Below are 26,160 nucleotides of genomic sequence, written 5' to 3' on the forward strand. Positions count from 1 at the left end.
AACAGGCAAGGAGCCTGTGGGGTTTCAGCTTTCTGTCTGCCAGCTTTCACCTCCTCCCACTTCCAATGCAGTGTCTCAACGTCACTTTTCGCTGCCTGCGCTCTGACGGCTCAGGGACATGGCTTCTGGGTCTCTCCAGGAGTGAGGCGCTCATCTTCTCCCTTCACTCACACCTGCCATAGCTCATTCCTGAGCCCACCCAGACTCTGCATAGGGAATCGATTGCCTTGCTTCCTGCTGGCTTTTCCGCCTGACATTGGTTAACATCTAGCTTTCTCCTGTCTGCTGAGTTTTCAAGCCCGCAAAATTTTGTTACCAGTTCCCTTTGGCTGCTGTCTCCTCTTCCATTCTTTTTGTTCCTATGGATGTATGCCCTTTTAAAAATTCCTTTTTAAATTTTCTTTAATTCTCATTTTAGTGAGGTATTGGTAGGGGAAAGATAGGTAATGCAGCCTGCCTTGTTTAATTGAAACCTGTAGTTTTAATAAGAAAAAAATAAATAATAAAATAATAAAGAAAGAAACCTGTAGTTTTACATTTGAATAGTGAATGAACTTATACATCCTAGTTAGCAAAACTGAAAATAGATTATTACAATGATAGGCCAGAGTCAATGCATCTATCTTATCCAGTTATTATTTTATATAAAAAATTTCTTATATGAAGTCATCCAAACATCCAAGCTGTTTAATTGTAAAGTATGCTGCTTAGGATATATCAAAATATATATTTACTGTGCACTTTGTCCTTTCCATATAATCTGAAAGAAAAGAAACAGAGCAACAACAGATGAACCATCAAGCTGTTTGCTTGTTTTCAATGTGGAATTTTGCAATGATGGATGTGAATCTGGGTCAGCACTGTTTACAGAGAGCACATGGTGTTTTGTTTCAATGAGCAGGAAAATGTTTGCCATTAAATGTGGTAAAAGCTTGTAGTTTTTTCCAACTAAGCAGTAAAAGAAATTACTCTGTGTAGAATGATAAATAAAGAGTTCTATGAGTCATCTTTAATGTAGGGGAAAATGTGCAGCCGGGATAGAAACAGTGTTTTACTGCCGGCTAAAAATAAAATCAAATGCACTGAAACAGAAGTCAATAACAGCATGTCCTAGAAGCCCAAGTAACTGTGGGGTTTAACGTAGTTCATGCTTTTCAAATATACTTCTTAAAATGATGGTGACAAAAATGTAAAGACTATGCTGATCCTTCCTTCCTTCCTTCCTTCCTTCTGTCCCCTCCCCTTCCCTCCCACCATTATTTATCTCCATACTTCTAAAAATATGCTGATACTGCTGCTTATTGGTTTCTTTTCCTTTTCCTTTTCTTTTTTCTTTTTTCAAGACGGTGTCTCACTGTGTTGCCCAGGCTAGAGTGCAGTGGCACAATCTCAGCTTTCCTTCTCCCTTTCTCCCCTCCCCTCTCTTCCCTTCCCTTCCTTTCTTTTTTAAAAACACCATGCTGGAGTGCAGTGGTGCAATCATGGCTCACTGGAGCCTCAAACTCCTGGGTTCAAGGGATCCCCCTGGCCTTACCCTCCTAAGTAGCTGGGACTACAGACACATACCACCATGCCTAGCTATTTCTTCTTCTTCTCCTTCTCCTTCTCCTTCTTCTTCCTTTTTTTTTTTTTTTTTTTGTAAAGAGGGGGTCTCGCTTTGTTGCCCAGGCTGGTCTCCAACTCCTCAAGCAGTCCTCCCACCATGGCCTCCCAAAGTGCTGGGTGATTCTTCTTTTTAAAGTCAGATTTATTAAGGTGTAAGTTTGATAAAGTAAAATTGACTCATATTAGTACACATTTGATGTATTTTGACAGACTCATTTGGTCATGTAGCCACCACCGTGATCAGTCCCAGCCTGGGGAAACATTGGTCTGTTTTCTTCTGTTCCTATAATTCTGCCCTTTCAGAATGTCATATAAATGGCTGGGCACATTCACTCATGCCTGTAATCCCAGCACTTTGGAAGACTGAGGTGGATGGATCATCTGAGGCCAGGAGTTTGAGACCAGCCTAGGCAATATGTCAAAACCCCATCTCTATTAAAAATATAAAAATTAGCCAGGTGTGGTGGTACACACCTATAGCCCCAGCTACTCGGGAGGCTGAGGCAGGAGAATCGCTTGAACCTGGGGGGTGGAGGTTGCAGTGAGCCGAGATGGTGCCACTTCACTCCAGCCTGGGCGACAGAGTGAGACCCTGTCTCAAAAAAAAAAAAAAAAAAGAATGTCCATGTAAATGGAATCACAGGGTACACAGACTTTTGATTCCGGCTTAAATATTCATACAGATGTTTTGATAAAAACGTAACTTTTCGTTTCCCTGGGGTAAATGCCCAGGAATGCAATTGCTGGGTTAAGTGATAGTTGCATGTTTGCATGTTCAATTTGTAAAGAAACTACCAAACTGTTTTCCAGAGGGGCTGCACCATTTTATATTCCCATCAGCTATGTATGAGTGATTCTGTTTTGAAGTTTTTAGTACATTTCAGTGTTAAACTGCTGAAATTGTCAGATTCACTAGGTTTAAAACACATGCGCTGTTAAAAAAGTTTTATTTCTAAAAGTGTTATAATTATATTTCTAGAAATGTTATAATTAGACTCCAGCATAAATTAAGTCACGATACAAGGGGGAAAAAAAACTCATGCTGGCCTTATTCTTCTCCCCCAGAAACTTTAAACACCAGAAAACAATGGAGTAATGATGTTTACAAAATCTTGGAGGAGAGAACATGGGATCCAGGAATATCCAGCCAATATTCCACTTGAGCATCCTAAGAGACAAGGGCGCTCTGTGAATAGAGCACCAGCACCATGAGCCCGAGGAAAAACAAAGCACAGCAAAGTCAAACAAACAAAAGCTCAGCAGAGAAACCCAGCCAACCCATACATGCATCAGAATGAAGAATGGAAAGGGAAAAGCTGTAAGAAGAAACGGGAATGACAATTACATCCACTCAATCATAGACTTAAAACCAAACAACTAGGTGACATATAGTTGAAAAACTGATGTGGCTTTATAGAGAGTGGTGGCACACGCCTATAGTCCCAGCTACTCAGGAGCTGAGGCACGAGAATCGCTTGAACTTGGGAGGTGGAGGTTGCAGTGAGCTGAGATGGTGCCACTTCACTACAGCCTGGGCAACAGAGAGAGACCCTCTCTCAAAAAAAAAAAAAAAAGAAAGAAAAAAAAAGACCAGTCACAGTGGCTGACGCCTGTAATCCCAGCACTCCTGGAGGCCAAGGCTGGTGGATCACAAGGTCAGGAGTTCAAGACCAGCTTGGCCAAGATGGTGAAACCCCGTCTCTACTAAAAATGCAAAAAAAGTAGCCAGGCATAGTGGCGGGCACCTGTAATCCCAGCTCCTAAGGAGGCTGAGGCAGAGAATCGCTTGAACTCAGGAGGCGGAGGTTGCAGTGAGCTGGGATCACACCACTGCACTCCAGCCTGGGCGACAGAGCAAGACTCTGTCTCAAAAAAAAAAAAAAAAAAAGGCCTCGTGTGGTGGTGCACACCTATAGTTCCAGCTACTCAGGAGGCGGAGGCAGGAGAATCCCTTGAACCCAGGAGGCAGAGGTTCCACTGAGCTGAGATCTTGCCAGCACTCCAGCCTGGGAGACAGAGCGAGACCCTGTCTCAAAAAAGCAAAAAAACCAAAAACAAAACAACACAAAAAAGAGTCAATAGTGGCCTAAATTGAAATTTTTATTAAAAAATCTGATTTTGACAATTAATTATCCTCATTAGGAAATTGAAATTATATTTAATACATATATAAGATAATACTATACATATCTTAAACTTTACAGGAAACTTTTAGAAGCTTTTATTTTGTGCTGCTCAGCAATCTCTTTATTTTCATATTTATTTATTTATTTATTATTTGTATTATTTTTTAATTTTTTGAGACAGAGTCTTGCTCTGTCACCCAGGCTAGAGTGCAGTGGTACAGTCTCAGCTCACTGCAACCTCTGCCTCCCGGGTTCAAGCGATTCTCCTGCCTCAGCCTGACAAGTAGCTGGGATTACAGGCGCCCGCCACCATGCCTGGCTAAATTTTTTTTGTATTTTTAGTAGAGATGGGGTTTCACCATGTTGGCCAGGCTGGTCTCAAACTCCTGACCTTATGATCCACCCGCCTCGGCCTCCCAAAGCATTGGGATTACAGGTGTGAGCCACCGCGCCCAGCCTATTTATTTATTTATTTATTTATTGACATGGAGTCTCCCTCTGTCGCCCAGGCTGGAGTGCAGTGGTGCAATCTCAGCAAACTGCAACCTCTGCCTCCTGGGTTCAAGCGATTCTTCTGCCTCAGCCTTCCGAGTAGCTGAGATGACAGGTGCCCACCACCACCCCCGGCTAATTTTTGCATTTTTAGTAGAGACGGGGTTTCACCATGTTGGCCAGGCTGGTCTCAAACTCCTGAATTCAGGTGAACCACCTGCCTCGGCCTCCCAAAGTGCTGGGATTACAGGCGTGACTCACCGCGCCTGGCACTCTTTCATTTTCATTTGATTTGTTTTTCTTCTGTTAAATTCAAGAAAAAAGTCGAGTACAGTAATACCTTATACTTCATAATCTATTAACATATATAATTAGAATCCCTTTTAAGTAAAAGTCTCTTTCTCACTCCCCTTAATCTACATAGAGAGATGACTGAAATTATCTGAGGGTTAACATGGTTTATTCCCAGGTGGCAAAATTTTCAATGATTTGTTGCTTTATTCTTTGTGCATTTCCACAAGTCTTTGATTTCTTAATAATGTGCATATATCCTTTTTATTAAAAAGTCTTTAAGAATGTAAATAGCCCTAAAAGGTATTTTTAAAACCCATAAAACAAGTGTGTCAACATGTAGACTTTTCTGGTTGAAGCAAGACAATAAGAGGAAAGGGAAGCGGCTTCCAAAGCCTCACCCATCTCCTCTAAGCTGCTCATCGGGGACTATGAGCAAACATCACCCCTCCAGAGCCATTTGTGCTAAGGTCTATGATTGAGGGCTGTGCCTCTCCTAACTCTACATCTCCAGATTCTGATCCTTCAAAATGCAAAATACTTAATTTCATTATTTTTCTTAACAAACACTTATATGGCACTTAAAATGTGGCAAGCACTGTTATAACTGCTTTACAAATATTAACTCATGTAATCTTCATAATAATCCAATGAAGTAGGTGCTATGATTATGCACCTTTTACAGAAACTGAGGCACAGAGAGGTGAAATACCTTTGTTGAGAATGTGAATACCCTCTTTGTAAACTACCAAGGATGACATTATCTTCTGGGTAACCTGTGTGCCACTTTTTCACTCAGCTATTTAATCAATATTTGCTAGGCATTTACTGGCCACCCTTCGAGATGCTAATTCATAGGAGGCAATCAGCAATGGAAACTGATAACAGTTTAAAAATAAGTAGACAAACAGGAGAGAAGGGAGAACCAGCTGGTGAATATCCAGGATATTCTCTGTACTGCCCTGCACGTTCCCCTGACCCCATGTGTTGGAATGGCCACGTAGCTATAGGATATTTCTGATCTGTGCCTCAAAATCGGAATAATAATTCGTATCAGTGCTTGCAAACTGCTGGCCCACAGCATCCAGTTTCTGCAGGGTTCCAATGCTACCTTTGTGTTAAACCCACAGTGTTTTTTTCTAAAAATCAAAATCATGTTTATTCCACCATTACCTAGATACAAACATAAAGTAGCTATAAACTTCTAATGTTTATAATACCAATGAATCAGAGCCAAAAATATTATAAAAACCTTCACTACTTCATAAGGAACAAAATTCAAATCAACATTAGTTCATGTCACACACAAAAAATTATGAAACACTTTGAAATGGCCAGAAAAAGATTACTGTCTAGTACACGTTTCCAGGTTTTCTCTGCTTTTTATTGTCTTTGACAATACAAAATTTTACAAATTTGTAAGCTGAGGAAAATTGATAGTAATGAAAATTTTTCTTGTCCATAAAATACAAATGCATAGTGTTATACAGTGCCCAGGAGAGACAGTGATTACAGCTCTGTGGATATTGACCAGTTTAACACTCATGTGTAAATACATTTCAGCATTCCTGCTTGCTTTATGTATTTTCTCTCTCTTTATCTTATCTTTTTGAGACAGGGTCTTGCTGTGTCACCCAGGCTGGAGTGCAGTGGTGCAGTCATGTCTCAGAGCAACCTCTACCTCCCGGGCTCAAATGATCCTCCCACCTCAGCCTCCCAAGTAGCTGGGATTACAGGCGTGAGCCACTGTGTCTGGTCTGAATAAAGGAATTTTTAACTTTTAATTTTAACTACTTTAAATTTAAAAACTGATGTTTGATTCAGCGATTTGAAAACAGTATATTTGGAACCGCTTGGATATGAGAATCTGCTTTTTAACCATACATTGATGAAATCTAAATAGAGAACAAGCATTTCCGATGACAGCTGCTCTCTCAGATTGAAATGCACTGCAAATGTAAGATACACACCGGATTTCAAAGTCTTTGCAAAAAAGAATGTAACATATCACATTACTTTTTTTATTGATTGATTACATGTTGAGTATTGATTGGTTACATGTTGAAATGATATTTCGGGTATAATAAACTGGGGTCAGGGAAAAATATTTTTCCCAAATAGGAAAAATAAATGGGTAAAATAAAGCGTACTATCAAAATCAATTTTACATTTCGTTTTGCTTTTATTTATTTATTATTTATTTTTGAGACCAAGTCTAGCTCTGTCGCCCAGGCTGGAGTGCAGTGGCGAGATCTCGGCTCACTGCAACCTCCGCCTCCTGGGTTCAAGCGATTCTCCTGCCTCAGCCTCCAAGTAGCTGGGATTAGAGGCGCGTGCCACCACGCCCAGCTAATTTTTATTTCTTTCCTTTTTTTTTTTTTTTTTTTTTTTTTTTTAGTAGAGAGGGGGTTTCGCCATGTTGGCCAGGTTGGTCTCGAACTGCCCGCCTTGGCCTCCCAGTGTTGGGATTACAGGCGTGAGCCACCGCGCCCGGCCTTCTTTTTGTTTTTAAACGTGGTATTGACATTTTAAGATGACATCTGCAACTCGCAACACTGGGACAAGTGATTCTGGGTCATAAATTCTCCCATTCCTCATTTACTCTGCAGCACCGGGTGGCTGCGAACTCCGCTCTTCTGCTTGGGTTTCCGCATCACCAGCAGCTTCTTTCCTTCCCAGGTGTCGCCGCCTGCTTTCTGCAGCCGCTGCCTGGGAGGGGTTCCGAGGTTCTGGGCAGCCACAGCCGCGGAGGCCTTACAGGAGCGACCTGGCAATTCCCGCCGCCGGCCGCCAGAGGAAGCTGCTTTGCTGCTGTCGTTGCCGAGCAACTCGTAGCCCGGAAGCAGTACCCCGTCTCGCTCGGTTCCGCGGCGGCCGCGCTCCGGGAGACTTCCGGCAGGGCGGGCGCGGGGTCTTGGCGAACGGTCTTCGGAAGCGGCGGCGGCGCGATGACCACGCTACGGGCCTTCACCTGCGACGACCTGTTCCGCTTCAACAACATGTGAGTGACACGCGCCTAGGGCCAGCCGCTTCTGGCCGGGCCTCGCTTCCCGGCCCCGCCAGCTCCGGCCCCAGCCGCGCCTTCCCGGCCGGACCCCAAGCCCGGGCGGGGACCCGCGAGAACCACCCCCCGCCGGCCGACGCGGGCGCCTCCCTGGGACCACAGGGTCCAGGGAGAGGTGGGCCTGGAGTCGACGCACGCCGGCCTTGGCGACCTTGGCCGAGGTGCTCAAACTTTGTCTCTGGACCCTGCGAGCTCGCAGGTTCTGGGGCAGCGCTCGGGCCTCCGCTCGTGGTCGCTGTCAGGAGGCGCTGGGGTGATGGGGCGAGCTGGAGACGCGGCCTGGAGCCCACGACCTGGGCTTCTCGCCCTGCCCTACTGCTTGCTGGCTCGTGGCCGGGCCGCGCCTCTTCTGGGCAGTGGGCACCGCCGAAGGCCGGGCCGCAGAGGGGGCTTGCGAGGATCGGAAGCTGGTCAGCAGCTGTTGGGATGTGTACATCGTGAAGCCCACCTGGTGGCCGTGGTTAAATTGTATCCAAATGAAATGACACTGATCACTGTGTCCCCTGCAGCAGATGCTGTCTCAGTCATGGTTAGTGTTTGCAAGTTTAGTTACTGTAGCTGCGCACCCCGGTGTACACACCTTTCCTCTGTGAGGAGTCACGGCAGATCTTAGGGGAGGCTCGCTGTGCCCAGAGCCCTGGATGCAGTTTCTTTGGATTCGAGTTAAGGCCAGACCTCTGATTTGCAGGTACCAATTTTTTTTTTAAGAAAACATTTTATTATGAAGATTCCCACACATTTAGAAAAGTTGGAGGAATTTCACCATGTGCTTTTATAGACACTTTTCCTGGATTCTGCCGTTAACATTTTGCTACACTGGTATCTCTCCTTCCTTGCCATCTATCAGTCCTGGATCCACTTTAAAAAAAACAACAGGGCGGTATGTGAAAACTAAGGACCAAGTGGTTCCGATTCAAGTGTCAGGAAGATGGAAAGAACTATGGGATAAGATGGCTGGGAACATTTCAAAGAGGGGGTGAGCCTTGAAGATGGATAACACATTGGTAAGTGAGGAAGAAGGAAGTTCCGGAGAAGGAGCGGGGCATGAAAGTGGGGAAACTTGAAGTGCGGTGAGACAACTGGGATCAGTGCGAATCTAGTGGCTGGTTTCTGTCACTGAGCAGTCAGGAAGAAATGGGTGAAACAGGAGGGGTTTAGACTTGATCCTGTGGAAAGAATTTTCTGTCGGGCCAGTCTGGTAGCTACGGTGACTTGTGTTGAACTCACTGTTCCCTGCATTGTTCTGAGTGCCCACGTAATAATCCAGTTAATCCTCACGATTCTTTGAGGTGCTGTCACCCCCATTTTGTGTATGAGTAAACCAAGGCATGGCAAGCACAAGTGAATTGGCCCAGGTGAGAATGAGTAAAGCAAGGAACTTCATCCAAGGATATTGGCTCTGGAGCAGTGGTTCTGAAAGACTTGGTGCCTGTGGTCAGGGGACCATGTTAGAAACGCACATTCCGTTTGCGATCCACTGCTCTGGAGTGGGTCTTAACCCACCTGGAGCCTCTGGAGAGGCTCACCCTTCTCTTTAAAGTGTTCCCAGCCTTCTCATCCCATAGTCCTTTCTATCCTCCTGACCCTTGAATCGGAACCACTTGGTTTTTCGTTTTCACGTACTGCCCTGTTGTTTTTAAAAGTGGATCTAGGATTGATAGGTGGGCAGAGAGAAATGATGAAGCCAGTGTAGCAAAGTGTTCACTGTAGAATCCAGGTGATGGATTCAAATTCTTAACCACTGAGCTCTGTGGGCTGTCATGTGATGACAGCAGGTAAACTGGGCAGGTAAGCCATTCAGGAGGCCTTGGCAGTGGCCCAGAGATGATGACTTGACAGAGGCTTCAGTTTGGGAGGTGCAGCATGGGAGGTGACCGGGTGCCTTGAAGCTTCAAGAAAAGGCGGAGCCTCATGGAGAATCAGTTTTAACTGAAGATCTAGGAAAGGACAACAGTTTTACATGGAAATGAATAGAAAGAAAATACACAGGAACACTTGCAAGAAAATATTAGATTTCAGAGAATCATGTGGCCTCTTCAGAAGGTGCCAGTAGGGGAACTCCACTTATTCCCCATTTTCTTTTATTTTTTGAGACAGGGTCTCGCTCTGTCGCCCAGACAGGAGTGCAGTGGCACGATCCTAGGTCACTTTAGTCTCAAGCTCCCAGGCCCAGGCAATCCTCCTGCCTCAGCCTCCCGAGTAGTTGGGACTACAGGCACGTGCTGCCACACCCCACTAATTTTTAAATTTTTTTGTAGAGACAGGGTCTTGTTTTGTTACCCGGGCTGGTCTGGAACTCCCAGGCTCAAGTGATTCTCCCACCTAATCCTTCCAAAGTGCTGGAATTACAAGTGTGAGCCACCACACCTGGTTCCCATTTTTTTGTATTTACTTGCCTCTTTGATTAGGGCATTTTGGTAGAAAACTCTGAGAATGACTCAGATTAGATGATGCAGTTGGAATTGAAATAATCCATGGATGTAGAACACTGCAATTAATTTAACACATATTTTATTCTTGGAAAAATATTTGAGTGCCTACTGTGTGCCAGTTCTAGAGACACAGCAGTGAACAAGACATAAACAAAAAGATGTCTTTATAGAATGTAGATTTTCCCCTCTAAACACCTTAATGTATCATAAAGTAGCTGTGACTTCATAGAACACCTGAAACAATTTTGGGGACCCCCTCAAATCCTGGCCCACACCTTGGGAATCACAGTGCGGGGAGTCATGTGGAACTTAGTGTTCAGTTACAAAGGAAAATAGAAGCAGGGAAGGAAAGCTGGAAGTGAGTGGGGATTCAGCTTTAGTTTGGGGGTTCAGGGAGACTGCCCTTGAAGAAAGACCTGGGGAAGTTAGGAATGAGTTACATGAACACTGGGGGCCAGGGGAGCTTCCAGATAGAGGGAACAGTAAGTGAAGACACCCCTGTTTCAAATAGGAGGCAGGCCGCATGGCTGGTACAGAGTGAGCATGGGAGGGTAAGGGGATAACAGCAGAGAGTTAGAAGGGCAGGGCCTGGAGAGGCCATCGTAAGACCTGAGCTTCTCTGCCAAGTGCACCAAGAAACCCAGGTGGAGGGGCCAGGAAGGCATCTGGGCATGGGCGTCTCAAGATTAGGTCTGAGCTAAACATGGAAATTTGGGGGTCAGCACAAGTGTAGAAAAAAAGGCTAAGAGTCTATAAGATGGCGCCTTAGGGCATCAAGTGTTCAAGTAAAGGAGATCGTGTGGCTCAGTGAGGTGAGAGGAGAACCCCATGGTCTCAGAAGCTGAGTGAAGACAGCATTTCAGGCTGTCCCAGGAGTGGGAAGCTGTTCAAGAGTAGCTGATGGCTCAGTGCACATCATATTTGTACATTTCTTCCAGCAAAGAGAAATTGAAGATGCAGATGCAGGAGGGAAAGAGAATTGCAGGAGGAGGGTCCCGAGTACTGAGGGGGTCTCTCGCCCGCACTCCGTGCCTATTGACAGGAGAGCAAGTAGCATATGGGTGCAGATGCCTGTGTGCGTGGGTTCGGTGGGGGGGGGGGGGGACTCTGGCGAAGACTTCTTCTTCCTGTTTTCTCTTCTTAGTGATGAGATAGGAAGCCCCTGAGATGGCGGGGCTGGAGGTGAGGGTGCGGGTGGGCAGACAAGAGGAGATAAAGCAGTCCAGTCGTCGAAAGGTGTGGTGGAGTGACTCCCTGCACTGTATTAGAGCAGTGATTCTCAAGGAGTGGGCCAGGGTTTGGGGTCCCCAAGATTGTTTCAGGTGTTGTGTGAGGTTAGAGCTATCTTCATGATGTATTAAGAAGGTTTTTCATCCTTTCCACTGTCATTCCCTCACAAGTACACAGTGGAGCTTCCCAAGGTGTGATCTTTCAGCAGCAAGCATAACAAATGCTTGAGAATCCCGTTGTCTTTTAAGCAGGACGTTGCAGAATTGTTAAAACAATGCCATTGTTGTCACTGGATTTTGTTTTGTTTTGTTTTCGGAAGTATAGTGATTTTTTTGGTAAAGGTATTTGTGTTAACGTGTAATTGATTTATTATTTTTGAGTGAATATTTAAAATTTTTAAATCTCAGTAGATATTACCCGTATAAACAAAAGTTCTCTGGAGTCTTCAGTAACTTTTTAGTGTAAAGGAGTCCTGAAACCAAACAGTTTAAGAACTGCTGGACTACAGAAATATGATATGACTAGCATCGTTATGGGTCTCAAAGGAGAATTTGACTAGAAATCGGAAGAGAACAGTTGAAAAGTAGCTGGTTTTGAACCTGACAAAATAGTGGCTCCATTAATTGACTAGGGAAGTGAGGGGATGGAGATGGGTTTTCAGAATGCAGATTTGGGAATGGTGTGCTGGGATGTGCTGGTGAGCTGCCCACAGCATCGGAGCCAGGCTGGGAGGCATCCACTGAGAACACGTGATTGAACACATAGGAATGGGGAAGTGGGGACAGGGAGGTGGGAGTGTAGACTAGGAGTGGGGAGCAAAAACCGAGTGGTGGGAGTGACCACATTTAGAGGGTGGAATAAAGGAGCAATTGTCAGGGAAGACCCAGACACAGGCAGGGAGGATCCATGGGGTTGGATGCTGCAGCGGGCGAGTTTGACCTTCTGTCTCTGCGAGATACATCCCTAGTTGGTCTCCAGTTCCATTAGCAATTTATTGCCACTTAGAAAACACAAGATGTAGATTTATTAACTTGAATTTTAAAGAAGCAAGTAGCAGTTAAGTGAAAACATATGTAAACACCTTAATAGTTGCTGTGACAGCTTATTATGGCTATTAGGTAGGTTAGATCATCTGCCTCAGCCCTAAAGTTGGCCTTAAAGTTGTTGATGAAACATGTTTTGTTTTCCTTGTGGCATATTATTGTTAGCTTTAGCAGGCTTATTTCAACTGGTTATTGTAAACGCTGCTTACTAGAGACATTTCTCTTGTTTCTTTCAGTAACTTGGATCCACTTACAGAAACTGTATCCTTTTTTACAAAAAAAAAAAGTTGAAGATTTACTGAGAATAAAGAAAACAGAGAAATGAAAGGAAAACACAGAGGAGTACTGAAAAGTTTAAAAACTTGTAGGTCAGGAAACATCATAAGCAACACTGAAAGCAATTTTAAAAAGTGAAACTGAGAACAAGAGTTGTCTTAGATCTGCTGACAAACTGTTAATATCATGACTTGGTAGAAATCTGTAACATCATAGCTCCCCTGCCAACCTTGCCCCTCAGGAGTCAGCATGGCTGTATTCACCAGAAAGCACAGTGACTTCAGCAAGGTGGCTGCATAGTCTCCAGTGTGAACAAAGTCTGGAGATAAGCAGTCCCAGGCAGGTGATGCTTCCATGAAGACACCAACAGCCAGGCTCTTTGCAGTTTAAGCACTCTACCACTCCCAGGGTGGCCGTAACCTTGTTCCAGATGCTGCCACAGCAAACAGCATCACAGCCATGTTTCCGGCAGCAGAATCAGCAGAGGGGGAGGTGAGGGTGTTCTTCCCTTTTAAGAGTACCTTTGGGCCTGTACTCCCAGCACTTTGGGAGGCCAAGGCAGGCAGATCACGAGGTCAGGCGTTCAAGACCAGCCTGGCCAACATGGTGAAACCCCGTCCGTCTCTAGTAAAAATATAAGAATTAGCCAGCCGTGGCGGCTCACTCCGTAATCCCAGCTACTTAGGAGGCTGAGGCAGGAGAATCGCTTGAACCAGGACCCGGGAGGCAGAGGTTGCAGTGAGCCGAGATCGCGCCACTGCATTCCAGCCTGGGCTACATGTAGAGCGAGACTCCGTCTCAAAAAAAAAAAAAAAGGAGAGTACCTTTGGGAAATGCCACACAGGCCCGCTCTGTCTCATTGACCAGCACCTGTTTCATGCTTCACCTGTCTACCGAATCCTATCTAGAGTCCAGAAATGTGCCCTGCTTTATAAATTGGGACTTGTTACTAAAGTGAAGAAAGGCTTTGAGGTAACAATGAACAGTGTCTATTATTGTCCTAATGGAAAAATGGGGCCAAGATGTGAAGATAGGATACTCTGGTTATGCTGCTGTAACAGATAACCCCACATCTCTAGTGGCTTACAACACAAAGTTCGGATTCTGGGTTATGCTCTGTATCTACTGTAGGTGGGTAGGAGGGTTCTGCTAACCAGTAATTTATCAAAAGAGGGCATATAGGAGCTTAATGAACATGTTAAGAGTTCAGTCTCATCAGTCAAAAGACATGTAAACTAAAACCAAAATGAGATGCCATATTTTATGTATCAGCCAAAATTTTAAAAAATGATAAACCTCAGTGCTGATGATGGTGAGGTGAGAGGAACATTCTCATAAATTGCTAGTGACAATATAAATTGCTATTATCTTTCCAGAAGGCACTTTGGAAATAGTAATTCCATTTCCTGAAAGCTGAAAATAAGAAGAAATAGAGGCAGTTTGTCAGTGGTTGACAAAATAAGGCCCATAGGCCAAATCTGGCCCACTGCCTGTTTTTGTAAATAAAATGTTATTGGGACACCACGCTGATTAATTTATATTTTTTTCTGTGGCTTTTGCAGTTTGAGTAGTTCAGCAGGGACTGTATGGCCCACAAAGCCTAGGATGTTGACTATTTGGCCTTTTACAGAAAAAGTTTGCTAACCCCTGAGTTATACCATTACAAAAATTATTTATTGCAGGAGAGTTACTAAGCATTTGGAATAAGATTCACACACAACAATCAGGAGATGGTTAAGTAAATTAAGCTGTACTGAAGAAGGATTTCAAACATTTTTTTGAGAAACTGGAAATGACCCAGGTGTCCATTGTCAGGATACAGGCTATTTAAGGTGTCTCTTCACATAAAGAAATACTATACAGCAGTAAAAATTAACTTACAGGTACAGGCAGCAACAGGACTACCTATCAGAAACAAAACTGAATGGGAAAAGCAAAAAATCTCTGCAGTGTTCATCTGGATTTTTTAAATTATGACTAATGATATCACCACTTTTAAGATTTTTGAAGAATTTTGAATGACAAAAGTTTCACTATATAGGAAGGAAGGATTTTAGGATGCAAATCCGTTTATATGGTGTGCTTCCAGTGACATTTAAAATTTGCAGTGAAAGTCCCATAATCCAGGTGAGCCTATATTTGAAAGTAACCTGTTAGGTCCTAGAGGTTGATGGGAGGGAGGGGTGTCTGGGACTCCTCTGTTAGCCACAGAAGAGATGGTTGTGGTATATGTCAGTGGCTGGCCGGCAGGAAGACTGGCTGTCCTGCCATGTTAAGGGTTGTATTTGAGGGGTATTCAAAATAATGATGGTCCTTCAGAGGAGATTTTGAAGAATTTCGCACGGAACAGGTTTTCCAGGAACTTAAAAAATGTATTTATGTATGATTGATGGTGTCCTCTGATAAATTGCATCAGAAAGTTTATACTAACAAGAAATATATTTTCATCCATTAAAGGACAGAGTAAAAAGAAGAAGAGAAATGTAGGAATGATTACATGTCAGTAAGGATATCCCAAGGTTGAAGAGTGAAGTCATGAGCAAATTATTCAGGCATTTACTGTTAACATAGTTGATTCCTTAAGTCAGCTTTTATCTGCATTACTAGAAATGCAGGATTTGAATCAGTGGAGAGGAAAAACTGGGTAATTAAGTTGGCTCTGGAAGGACTTAGGTTGTAAAGTTATTTTCACAGTCTCATAGCTGAAGTCAAAGTAGGAACTAGCCATTAATTTTTCAGTGCAATTATGTAAGCATCAGTGTATTAAGCATCTACTGCGTACCAGGCACCAGGGACAGAGGGAACATGATATTCATAGACTAAGAGGAGGCAGACCGCAAACAAACAATATCAGATGATAAATGGAGAGACTTAGATATGGTATGGTCAGTATGGAAGTAGACTGTAGAACTTTGGGGTCCTGATTCTCTGCTTTCTATTAGACAGTGCTATCACCATTCCACACTTGAGGCTATATGTCCAGGCAATTTTGTTAAAAATCAGTGATAACCTAAATATTTCATGTAATGGTATGTATGATTATAGGACTCATACAGAGCTGGGGATAAAGTAACAGTATACTTTTTAAAGGAAACTTTTTTTACAATATCCCTTAATGAAGAACTTTTTACTGTCCATTACTTTTCACACTCCTTAACAGGACTCTAGTATGGGATTCCTTTCTACCTACAATACCTCGCCCACTGGCCAGAGTATTTCATTGTTGCAGAGGCACCTGGTGGAGAATTAATGGGTTATAGTAAGTATAATACCACTAGTATTTTGTGGAGTAGGTAAAGATTTTAATATAGATTTCAACTGATTGCTTTAGACTGCAGAATTGGAATATAATCATGATGCTTGTAATTTTATTTCCTCTTCAACAATTCAAGAACTTACTGATCTCTGTTTTGGGCATTGTGCTAGGCCCAGGCAATAACGGCAGTGAACCAGACAGACATGGTCTTAGTCTTCTTAAATCTTTCATTCTAAAAAAAAAAAAATCTTTCATTCTAAGGCCAGGTACAGTGGCTCACGCCTGTAATCCCAACACTTTGGAAGGCCAAGGCAGGCAGATCCTTTGAGGTCAGGAGTTCAAGATCGGCCTGGCCAAATGGTGAAAGCCTGCCTCTACTAAAAATACAAAAAATTAGCTGGGCGTGGTATCGCGTGCCTATAATCCCAGCTACTCAGGAAGCTGAGGCGGGAGAATCACTTGAACCCCGGAGGCAGAACTTGCCGTGGGCTGAGATCATGCCACTGCACTCCAGCCTGGGTGACACAGTGAGACTCCGTCTCAAAAAAAAAAAAAATCTTTCATTCTATACTTTTGTTAAATTTCTACATGGTTTATTTAGTACATAATGCAGGCATCATAGCATCCTCATTGAATTAGCATTACTAACAGAACCTTTAGCTCTGAACTATATGTGTACATCCACATGTACCCACATATACCCACACCCATATGAAATGCAGATATTTGAAAAAATACATACTCTGGTTTTTTTTTTTTCAAAATTAGTTGTGTTTTAAGTATATCATTCTTTTTTGTTCTAATTCTGATTTTAGAACTATTCTAAATGTAACATATAGTGTTACATTTACAAGTGAATTTCAAATAGAAGCACTAACTGTTAGCTGGATGACCTCAGGTGGTACTTAAAAACTTCGTTATTAGTTTCCTTTGTAATAAAAACATACTGAACAGTAATTCCATATTTATGTGTAAATCAATGTCTAGTTACTGAATGTGATTTTTGTTGTTGTTGGCAGTTATGGGTAAAGCAGAAGGCTCAGTAGCTAGGGAAGAATGGCACGGGCACGTCACAGCTCTGTCTGTTGCCCCAGAATTTCGACGCCTTGGTTTGGCTGCTAAACTTATGGAGTTACTAGAGGAGATTTCAGAAAGGTGAGATTCAGTTGTTCAAATACACTTAGTGATTTGTGGACCCCTCACCATTTTCTTCCCCTTCAGGCTGAATAACTGTCATGCTTTACAGTTCACAGGAATTTCATCTTCCATCTCCAGTAGTCCTTAGAACAATTCTGTCACATAGTCAAAGTGATATTGTTTCTATTTTGCCATTGAGGAAATTAAGGCAAAGTGTTGTAGTGACCCGCTGTAGGCCTATAAGCCGAGGAATTGGTGGAATCAGTTCCAAAGGCTAGCTCTCGAGGTTTCTCTTAGTGTTCCTGCCACGGTGGCACACATTCCTAAAATCTGTTACCATTGCCTTGGCATCTGAATAAATTTTTAGCAGTGCTCCTCAGCCAAAAGAAAATAGTTCAGTCTTAAGCAGTTATATTCTGTTTAATAAGTATTTATAGCCTAACAGCTAATAGCCATTTAGAAAAAAAATAAATTGAAAGAAGAAATATTTTCATTTCATTCTTAAATAACTGTGGCTAGCTACTAATGAGATGTGTGCACCTGTTGGACATTAAATGACTTGGCAGAACCACCTGCATTCCTGTTTCATATTGATTTTCATCTAGTATTTTTTTTTAATCACAGCAACTGCCAGAAACTCAGCTTCATAGAAATATTATGTCATTAAGAGGAATGTAGCATGATCTTACGTTGAATTTGTGAACTACTTCAAACTAGTTTGCCAATATCTGACATGTAAGGTTTTGCTGTTTTCCCTGAACATTCGAAATATCCTTTGGTGGCTGTATGAGTTTGGGACACTTTAGGGCACCTGAGTGCACAGTTTGCGAACTGCCAGCATGGCATCTTTTTTTTTTTTTTTTTTTTTTTAAGGGACGTGTTGTATATATCAAACCTCTTCATTACTGGAGATAAAAGTAATACAATAAATAGAAGAGAAGTCCCCTCCTCGTATCTTCATTCTAGAAGAGAGATGTTTGTAGAAGCTTCACCTGTTGTCAAGCTGCCATTTCTTTCTCCACTGTAATTTCCTAAAAGTGTGGTAGGAAAGAGAATAGTTGCTGAGAAGGGTTCTTGAGCTTAATTTCTACTTAATTATTAGATTTAATAAAGGCAAGTTTTAAAGAAGTAACTGTGGCCTGACAAAGACTTCAAGCCAAATTAGAGGCAAAGGAGCTCAAACTCATTCAGAGAAGAAATTGTGTTAGCTGAAAAAGAAGTCGGTGCTAATCTTTAAGATTTTTTAAAGTTCTCTCTAGACCAAACAAAGGGAAGAAAATTTTAGCATGATTATAGTTTACACACATTTATTAATGGCATTATGTTGAAAAAAAGTATTTGGCATTATGTTGAAAAAAAGTATTTGGCATTATTGTATAGTGAACAGGGAGTTAGAAAGTGGGTTGTTCAATGAGAACACATGGACACAGGGAGGAGAACATCACACACAAGGGCCTGTCGGGGGTGGGGGTCTAAGGGAGGGATAGAATTAGGATAAATACCTAATGTAGATGACGAGTTGATGGGTGCAGCAAACCACCATGGCACGCGTATACCTATGTAACAAACCTGCACGTTCTGCACATGTATCCCAGAACTTAAAGTATAATAATAATAAAAAAAAGCAGGTCATAACTAGCTATGACCTTGCACATATAATTTAGGGTATTTGTATGATAGATTCTCCCTCTGAGTAGAAGACCACTAAGCTCTCTTCCCTTCCAGTTTCTAAGCCTTCATTATTTTAGACTAGTTGCTAAGATTTAAGTAATCTTCATTTGTAGGCATATATATACATATACACATACATGATACATATACATATGCTTATATACACTATATACATGTATACATAGTGCATACAATGTATACATTAAAAATAGAAACCAAACAAGTAGAGGAGAAGAAAAATTGAATGATAGAAGTCAACTCCAAAAAAGAGAAAAAGGAAATTAAACCAGCAAAACAAAATGCATGAAATAAAATGGTAGCCCAGAATCCAAATATTGTCAGTAATTACAACAGTAAACGTTAATGGACTTAGGACTTTATTTATTTATTATTAGTTTTGGAGATGGGGTCTTGCTCTGTTGCTCAGGCTGGAGTGCAGTGGCGTGATCTCAGCTCACTGCAACGTCTGCCTCCCAGGCTCAAATGATTTTCCTCTCTCACCCTCTGAGTAGCTGGGATTACAGGCGCCCACCACCATGCACGGCCAGCTATGATGACTCTATTTAAAAGACAAAGGCTGTCTGTATTGTTTACAGGAAATATGTATAAAATATATTAAAATATTTTTAATACAGAAAGATTGAAAGTAAATTTTTAAATTACCTTGCAAATTCTAACCAAAAGAAAGTTAGAATACTTATTAATAATAGTTAAATTATAGTTGAATAATTATTACCAGCATAAAAAAGGGTCACCGCATATTGATAAAATATTTAATCAAGGAAGTAACAAGTCTGGGAGTGGTGGCTCATGACTGTAATCCCAGCACCTTGGGAGGCCGAGACAGGTGGATCACTTGAGGTCAGGAGTTCCAGACCAGTCTGGCCAAACATGGTGAAATCCCGTCTCGACTAAAAATACAAAAATTAGCCGGGTGTGGTAGCACGTGACTGTAATCCCAGCTACTCGGGAGGCTGAGGCAGGAGAATTGCTTGAACCTGGGAGGCGAAGATTACAGTGAGCCAAGATCACGCCATTGCACTCCAGCCTGTGCAACAGAGCGAGACTCCATCTCAAAAAAAAAAAAAAAAAAAAAAAAAAATAGCGATTTAAAATGGTATATACCAAGTGACATCATCATTTCAAAGTAAAAATGCACAAATTGACAAAACTACAAGGAGAAATAGACAAATTATTATTATAATGGGAGATTTAGACATGCTTTTTTCTAATTGATAGAACAATGAGATAGAAATTTGTCAAGCCTATAGAACAAGAATCAGCAATTTTCTTCTGGGTCAGATAGTAAATATTCAGGCATTACAGGCCACCTAAAGTCTTGGTTACATAGTTTTTTGTTTTGTTTTGTTTTGTTTTTAACAACCATTGCAAAAACCATTCTTAGCTTGAAGGCAGTAGCAAAATAGGTTATAAGCCAACCCCTGCCCTAAAGAATTTCAATCAGTAGCCCAAAATCTTTTCACGAAGAAAGCTGTGGCTTCTCTGGCCAATTTTACTAAACATTTAAGAAATAATGACTGAAAGGTCACTTTTACACAAACTATTTTGCACAAGCCAAAAAAGGGAACATTCCTCAACTTATTTTTTAAGGCCAGGATAACCTTGATAACAATACTTGACAAAATATGGGAAAGGAAAATTCGAGGAACATCTCACTCAGATGCAAAATCTCGGAAAAATAATTAGCAAAGTGGATTTGGCACTACATAAATAGGATGACATCAGGAACAAGGTGGTTTCAACTTCACACTAAAGGAGAACACTGGTTATTTTAGAAAGTGCAGCAAACTTGATAAAATCCAATATTCCTTCCTGATAAAAACTGTTAGCAAACTGGGAAATAGAAAGGGGGAACTTCCTTAACCTGAAAAATATCTACAAGAAATTTGTAGTAAATATATTTAGTAGTGATACACTGAATGCTTTCCTTTTGAAATTAGGGACAAGTTAGTCCCGCTTCAGTAATTTACTAGAAATTATAGCACAGGAAAGCAGGAAAAAATAAACGATAGGAGGATTGAGAGGAAACAAAACTTATTTTGCACAGATATGATTATATAAATATAAAATCCATAAGAATATAAATATTTAGAATTAATAAAAGGCAAAGTTGTTGGATATAAAGTCAGTATAAAAATCAATTGTATTTACATATGAGAGGAAACAAAACTTACTTATTTTGCACAGATATGATTATACAAATATAAAATCCACAAGAATCTAGAAATAAATGTTTAGAATTAATAAAAGGTAGGCAAGGTTGTTGGATAGAAAGTCAGTATAAAAATCAATTGTATTTATACATATATAAACAGTAAAATTTAGAAAAAGATGCCATAGCATGAAAAAACATTAAGTACTTAAGAATCTAGCAAGTGCTATGCAAGACCTCTCTGACATTTAAAAAACTTTTTTGAGAGATATTAAAGTAGCCCTGATAAGTGGAGCGATAAACTATCACTGGATTAGAGGATACAGTAAAACAGGTAATTGACCGCAGTTCCAATGTAATTGCAGTCAAAATCCTAAGCATTTTTTATAGTACTTGTTAAGCTGACTCTGAAACATACAGAGGAACAGAAAGAGCAAAAAAGAGACAAGGTATTCTTGAACAACAAAAATGGGTGATGTGCCCCTCCAGGTATCAGACTGTAAAGAGTGAGACTATATCTTAGTGCTGTATATCTAGACCAGTGTTACAGAATTTGAGAAACAGACCCAAGAATATATGGACTTTAACATACCACAGAAGAGGCACTGCACATCAATAGTATGAAGATAGACTTTTCAGTAAAGGTGGTTGGACAATTGGATGTCCCTATGGGAAAAAAAAATTTCCCAGATTACCACTATTCCATACACAAATCAACTCCAGATTTATTAAAAACCTAGATGTGAAACCAAAACTAAGAAGTCTTTTGAATATAATATGGCAGAGTGTCTCTGTGGCCTCAGTGTAGAACTTTTTTAAAAGGCCATAAAAAGGCTAAGGGAAGGATTCATATATTCAGCTTCACTGAAGTGAAGTAACTTTTTATCAAAAGATAACATAAGGATAATGACAAGACAAACCACAAATTGGAAAAAGATACTTGCAGACATTACACAGTATTGAATATTCACAATACATAGAGAACTGTAGCGGGGGAAAAATTGTATGAAAGATTTAAGTAGTATACAGAAGGAGAAATCTAAATGGCCAACCAACAGAAATATATTCAGCATTGTTAGTAATTGGAAATACAAATTAAAATCTGAGATATAGTTACACTGTAAGATTGGCAAAAATAAAAACATGTGATGCACCAAGCCTTGTTGCTGTGGAATGGAGGCTTACTCACTTCTGTGCAAGAGTAAGTTGGTACAAGCCAGTTGGAAAAACAGTTTGGCATTAACTAACGAAGATGTGCCCTGTGACACAACAGTGAGACTCCTAGCTATAGACCTTATGTGAGACACTCAACAGAAGTATTCACAGGAGCATCGTTTGTAATAGTAAAAGCCAGAAACGTATCAACAGGACCGTGAATGACTTGTGCACAAGCCCAGCCACTCTTGAAGCTGACTCTTACAATGTTAGTCGACTGAGAGAAGCAAAAGACAAAAGAATATATGATTCCATGTATATAAACTTCATAAACAGGAGAAACTGTAATAGGTGGTGAATTTGTAGAACAAATGCCTTGAGTTTATCTTTTAAGAAAACGTGTTGCTTTTGAAATACTAGCATGCAAACATAAAGTCGTCATCTTACACTGCAAAGTAATTGTCATAAATCCTAAGTAATACAAATTTCTGTTACCATGTAATCAGCTACAAGGTCCTATTACTACCATTCTTAGTAGTAGTCAGAGCAAGGTAAAAACACGTTTTAAAAAAAGTATGTATCTATTACTTTCTAGGGTTTCTCACATTCTAACATTTTCCTTTTTTGTTTTTTTTTTAAAGAAAGGGTGGATTTTTTGTCGATCTCTTTGTAAGAGTATCTAACCAAGTTGCAGTTAACATGTACAAGCAGTTGGGCTACAGTGTATATAGGACGGTCATAGAGTACTATTCGGCCAGCAACGGGGAGCCTGATGAGGACGCTTATGGTAAGCTCCCTTCCATGGCAGTATCCCCAAGAAGTTGAAACAGTTACATTCTTTCTACAGATTGTAGTATTTGATTATTTTAATAAATGTAGAAGAATCATATTTGACTTTAAAATTTAAATCTCCCTCAACCTACCTTTATCAACCTATTAGTAGTAGTAATTAACTTACCTATTAACTAACCAATGGTTAATTTCTGTACCTTACTGTTTCACTCTGTTACATACATATTATTTTGCTAACGAGAAAATGTGTATTGTGAGCTGAATACTGGGTGAGGTTTGGTTAGCATCTGGTACACTTGGCAATTGGGAGACATTTATAAATACATTTTGCTTAGAATATGGTGAAGTGGGGGTAGGGGATAAAACCTCTTATGGGAACTTTACCTATACACTTTACATTTGATATAATACGTTTTTTGGGTGTTTATATTAAACTTTGCTTCTTTACAGATATGAGGAAAGCACTTTCCAGGGATACTGAGAAGAAATCCATCATACCATTACCTCATCCTGTGAGGCCTGAAGACATTGAATAACCCTGGGCAGTGGTTCTTAGGCAGATACTCTAGATGCTTTATGGACAATATTATTTTCATTGGATGATTCTGGAGCTCTATTAGGAGAAAAGTAATCATTTTAGGTCTTAAAGACTTCAAGAAAATACAGGTTATCAATTTATTTTAAATCTCATTGTTTCCAGTTAGCAATATCATACCTATTAAAGCTGTTCATTGTAACAAAATTCAATCAAAAAGGCAGCTAGGTCAGAAGGAAACATACCACTCTCATGGTTCATAGTATTCACTGTATGTATGCTAGGGAAAAGACTTGCTCCAGTCTCCTCCTCAATTCTGTGCCTGAGAACCACTGCTGCATATATTTGTTTTTAAATTTTGTATTGAACTGTTAATTGAAGCTTTAAAAGCATATATGAAATGTATAAATCTAAGATGTATAATACATTGTTGACTCTATGAATGTTTTCTGAAGTTTGTTAGTCATTTGTAAAACTAAATCAGATTGTAATCCCAGTACTTTGGGAGGCCAAGGCAGGCTGATTGCTTGAGGTCAGGAGTTCGAGACCAGCCTGGCCAAAATCTATACTAAAAAAAAATACAAAAATTAGCTGGGCATCCCAGCTACGCAGAAGCCGAAGCACAAGAATTGCTTGAACCCTGGAGGTGGAGGTTGCAGTGAGCTGAGATCGTCCCAGTGCACTCCAGCCCGGGCAACAGAGTAAGACCCTGCCTCAAAAAAAAAAAAAATAATCAGGATTGTGAAAGGTCATCATTTAAGATACGTTTAATTAAATTGTGACTTCCATACATAGTATTTTAAAAATGCACACTTGAAGCAGTCACTGTCCAGCATACTTAAGAAGCTCCCTTCTTATCGTGTAGTAAATTCTTCCCAGCCACCTGCGTTCATACCATCATACTGTTTGTTAGTCCTAGATCTTTTCTCCTCTTCACAATGCTTTGCTTAAATCCTGCCCTTCTAAAAAGCCAAAAAAAAAAAAAAAAAAAAAACTTGAGGTTTTTTTTTTTTGGAGAGGGAAAAGAACATAATTCCTAAAGAAAGGCCATATAACTATATCATAGGCCAACCATGTATTTTATGTGTAGTGTCTTCCTCTGTAATATGTGAAAATATCCAGTTAGTGAAAGACTTAACTAAAGAAAAACCCACAAGAAATTATTAAACTTTTACTATCGAAAGGATTTACTTTGGTGGAGTTGAGGGTGGGAGAGAAGTGAATCTTTATGTTCTCCTGTTAGAGAATAGCTTTTTCCCTTCCAGCTTTCACAGTGGCACATGCTTATTACAATTCTACCTTGGGAACATGACAGAATTTTTTTCTTATGCATTCATGCAACATAAACAGGTAATTCTAGGAAGACTGTGATTAAGTCACTTGCATTCTGACCTATTATTTTCATCTCTCCCTGACTCTGGGTGAGCCAAAGGCTATTAAGATGATGTTCGCCTGCTCACTCACTAGGCAGACCTCTACTCGAGAAGTGATCTGACACCGCAGCAGCTGATGCTCGTCCAGTGACTAAAGCAGTCAGGCTGAAAACAGATTTTATCTCAACAGTCCTATTTTCTTCTGTCCTCAAACAAACACTGTTATTTTCAAGATAAAATTTAGTAACATTACGAAGTAGCTTTTATTCCCTTGGGTGAATAAGATGTGCACATTTAATAATAAATTTGCTTACTAAAGGTCCTTTTAGGGGAAAACAACCTTAAAAATACAGTTCTAGTCCTTGGGCAGTGAACAAAGAAAAAATGTGCTTGAGAAACACAGTCCAGGTTAAAGGAAAACTCTCAGATCGGTTAATGCAGTTGAATTTTTGCTTGAGAATGTGAGCAACATATCAGCAAATACATTCATTCTTGTGCTACTCTTCATTATTTAGCATAGAGCTACCTTAGGTGTTTCTACACATGCTCTAAACCAAGAGTAAGTTTAACATGTCAGCAGTGAGAAGTAGACATTTTCTACTATAGCACACTAGGAGATGTTTACTGGTACTCTAGGTAGAAATGACTCCATTGTCCACTAAGTTTGGGAAATAATATGGCAACATTGCTACTGGAGATACATAAGGTACAGAAGCCTAACTATAAAGAGATTTGATTAACAAGACTTAAGTCTTAGTCCAGAATTTCCCAAATTTATGTGAACATGGGACATCATTTTTCATAGCACACATGTGAACAAGCCATTATTCTTTAAACAAGGTATTACAAACTCAACCACTCTGGAGAACTGATGAGCGCCTAACTGAAATTAGACTAAATTCTTGGTAAACAATGTTTTCTGAACCTTGTTCAGAAATATAATCACTGCAAATTATTTTCCAAGTGTTGTTCTAAAAAACACTTAATATAACTGGCCACTAGTAAGAAGGTAAGGTAAATTAATCCGCTCGCATTCAATTCTACAAGGAATGAAACCATTTTTAAAAGTGGCTTAGAACAATTTACTGAGCACTTACTATGCACCCACCAGGTATATTCCTTTTATAATGTAATCTTCAAAATGAGCTGTCAAACTATTGGCCCATTTTGTGAATGAGGAAAATGAAAATTAAGTTATATAATCATGAGTGGCAGAGCTGGGAAATGAACTCAAGTCTGTGACTCTGAAGACATGAAAAAGTTACACATTGCAGATGAATGCATAAACTATCATCTTTATGGGTATGACATGAAAAGTTACTGTAGAATGTTACCTTAATTACATTTCCTAATGCATGATGTGGACAGACATTAGAAAAGTTTGGACTCAGTTGGAAAAACAAATCCAGCAGTTAAAAAAGTCCTTTACTTGCAATCCCTACCCCTAGCTAACCCAAGAGCATTTAAAAAATAACTTAAAAAGTAGCCATCAAAGATACCAATCAATTT

The 26,160-nt window shown here is 40.6% G+C and overlaps 1 protein-coding gene and 1 long non-coding RNA gene across 2 annotated transcripts; one reads left to right on the forward strand and one right to left on the reverse strand.

The window, feature by feature from the left end:
- Positions 1–7,334: 7,334 nt before the first annotated feature.
- Positions 7,335–23,717, forward strand: NAA20 (N-alpha-acetyltransferase 20, NatB catalytic subunit). The gene is made up of 6 exons (XM_514540.8): positions 7,335–7,515; positions 12,520–12,544; positions 15,728–15,818; positions 16,835–16,970; positions 22,593–22,738; positions 23,194–23,717. The coding sequence occupies exons 1-6, from the start codon at positions 7,463–7,465 to the stop codon at positions 23,277–23,279; spliced, it is 537 nt and encodes a 178-aa protein (XP_514540.2). The 5' UTR covers positions 7,335–7,462; the 3' UTR covers positions 23,280–23,717.
- Positions 18,988–21,464, reverse strand: LOC134809192 (uncharacterized). The gene is made up of 2 exons (XR_010154290.1): positions 21,389–21,464; positions 18,988–19,182 (listed from the first exon to the last, which is right to left on the reverse strand). It is a non-coding gene; the product is annotated as an uncharacterized LOC134809192 (long non-coding RNA).
- Positions 23,718–26,160: the final 2,443 nt, after the last annotated feature.

This window comes from Pan troglodytes, chromosome 21 (genome assembly GCF_028858775.2).
Source record: "Pan troglodytes isolate AG18354 chromosome 21, NHGRI_mPanTro3-v2.0_pri, whole genome shotgun sequence".
Classification (NCBI taxonomy): domain Eukaryota; kingdom Metazoa; phylum Chordata; class Mammalia; order Primates; family Hominidae; genus Pan; species Pan troglodytes.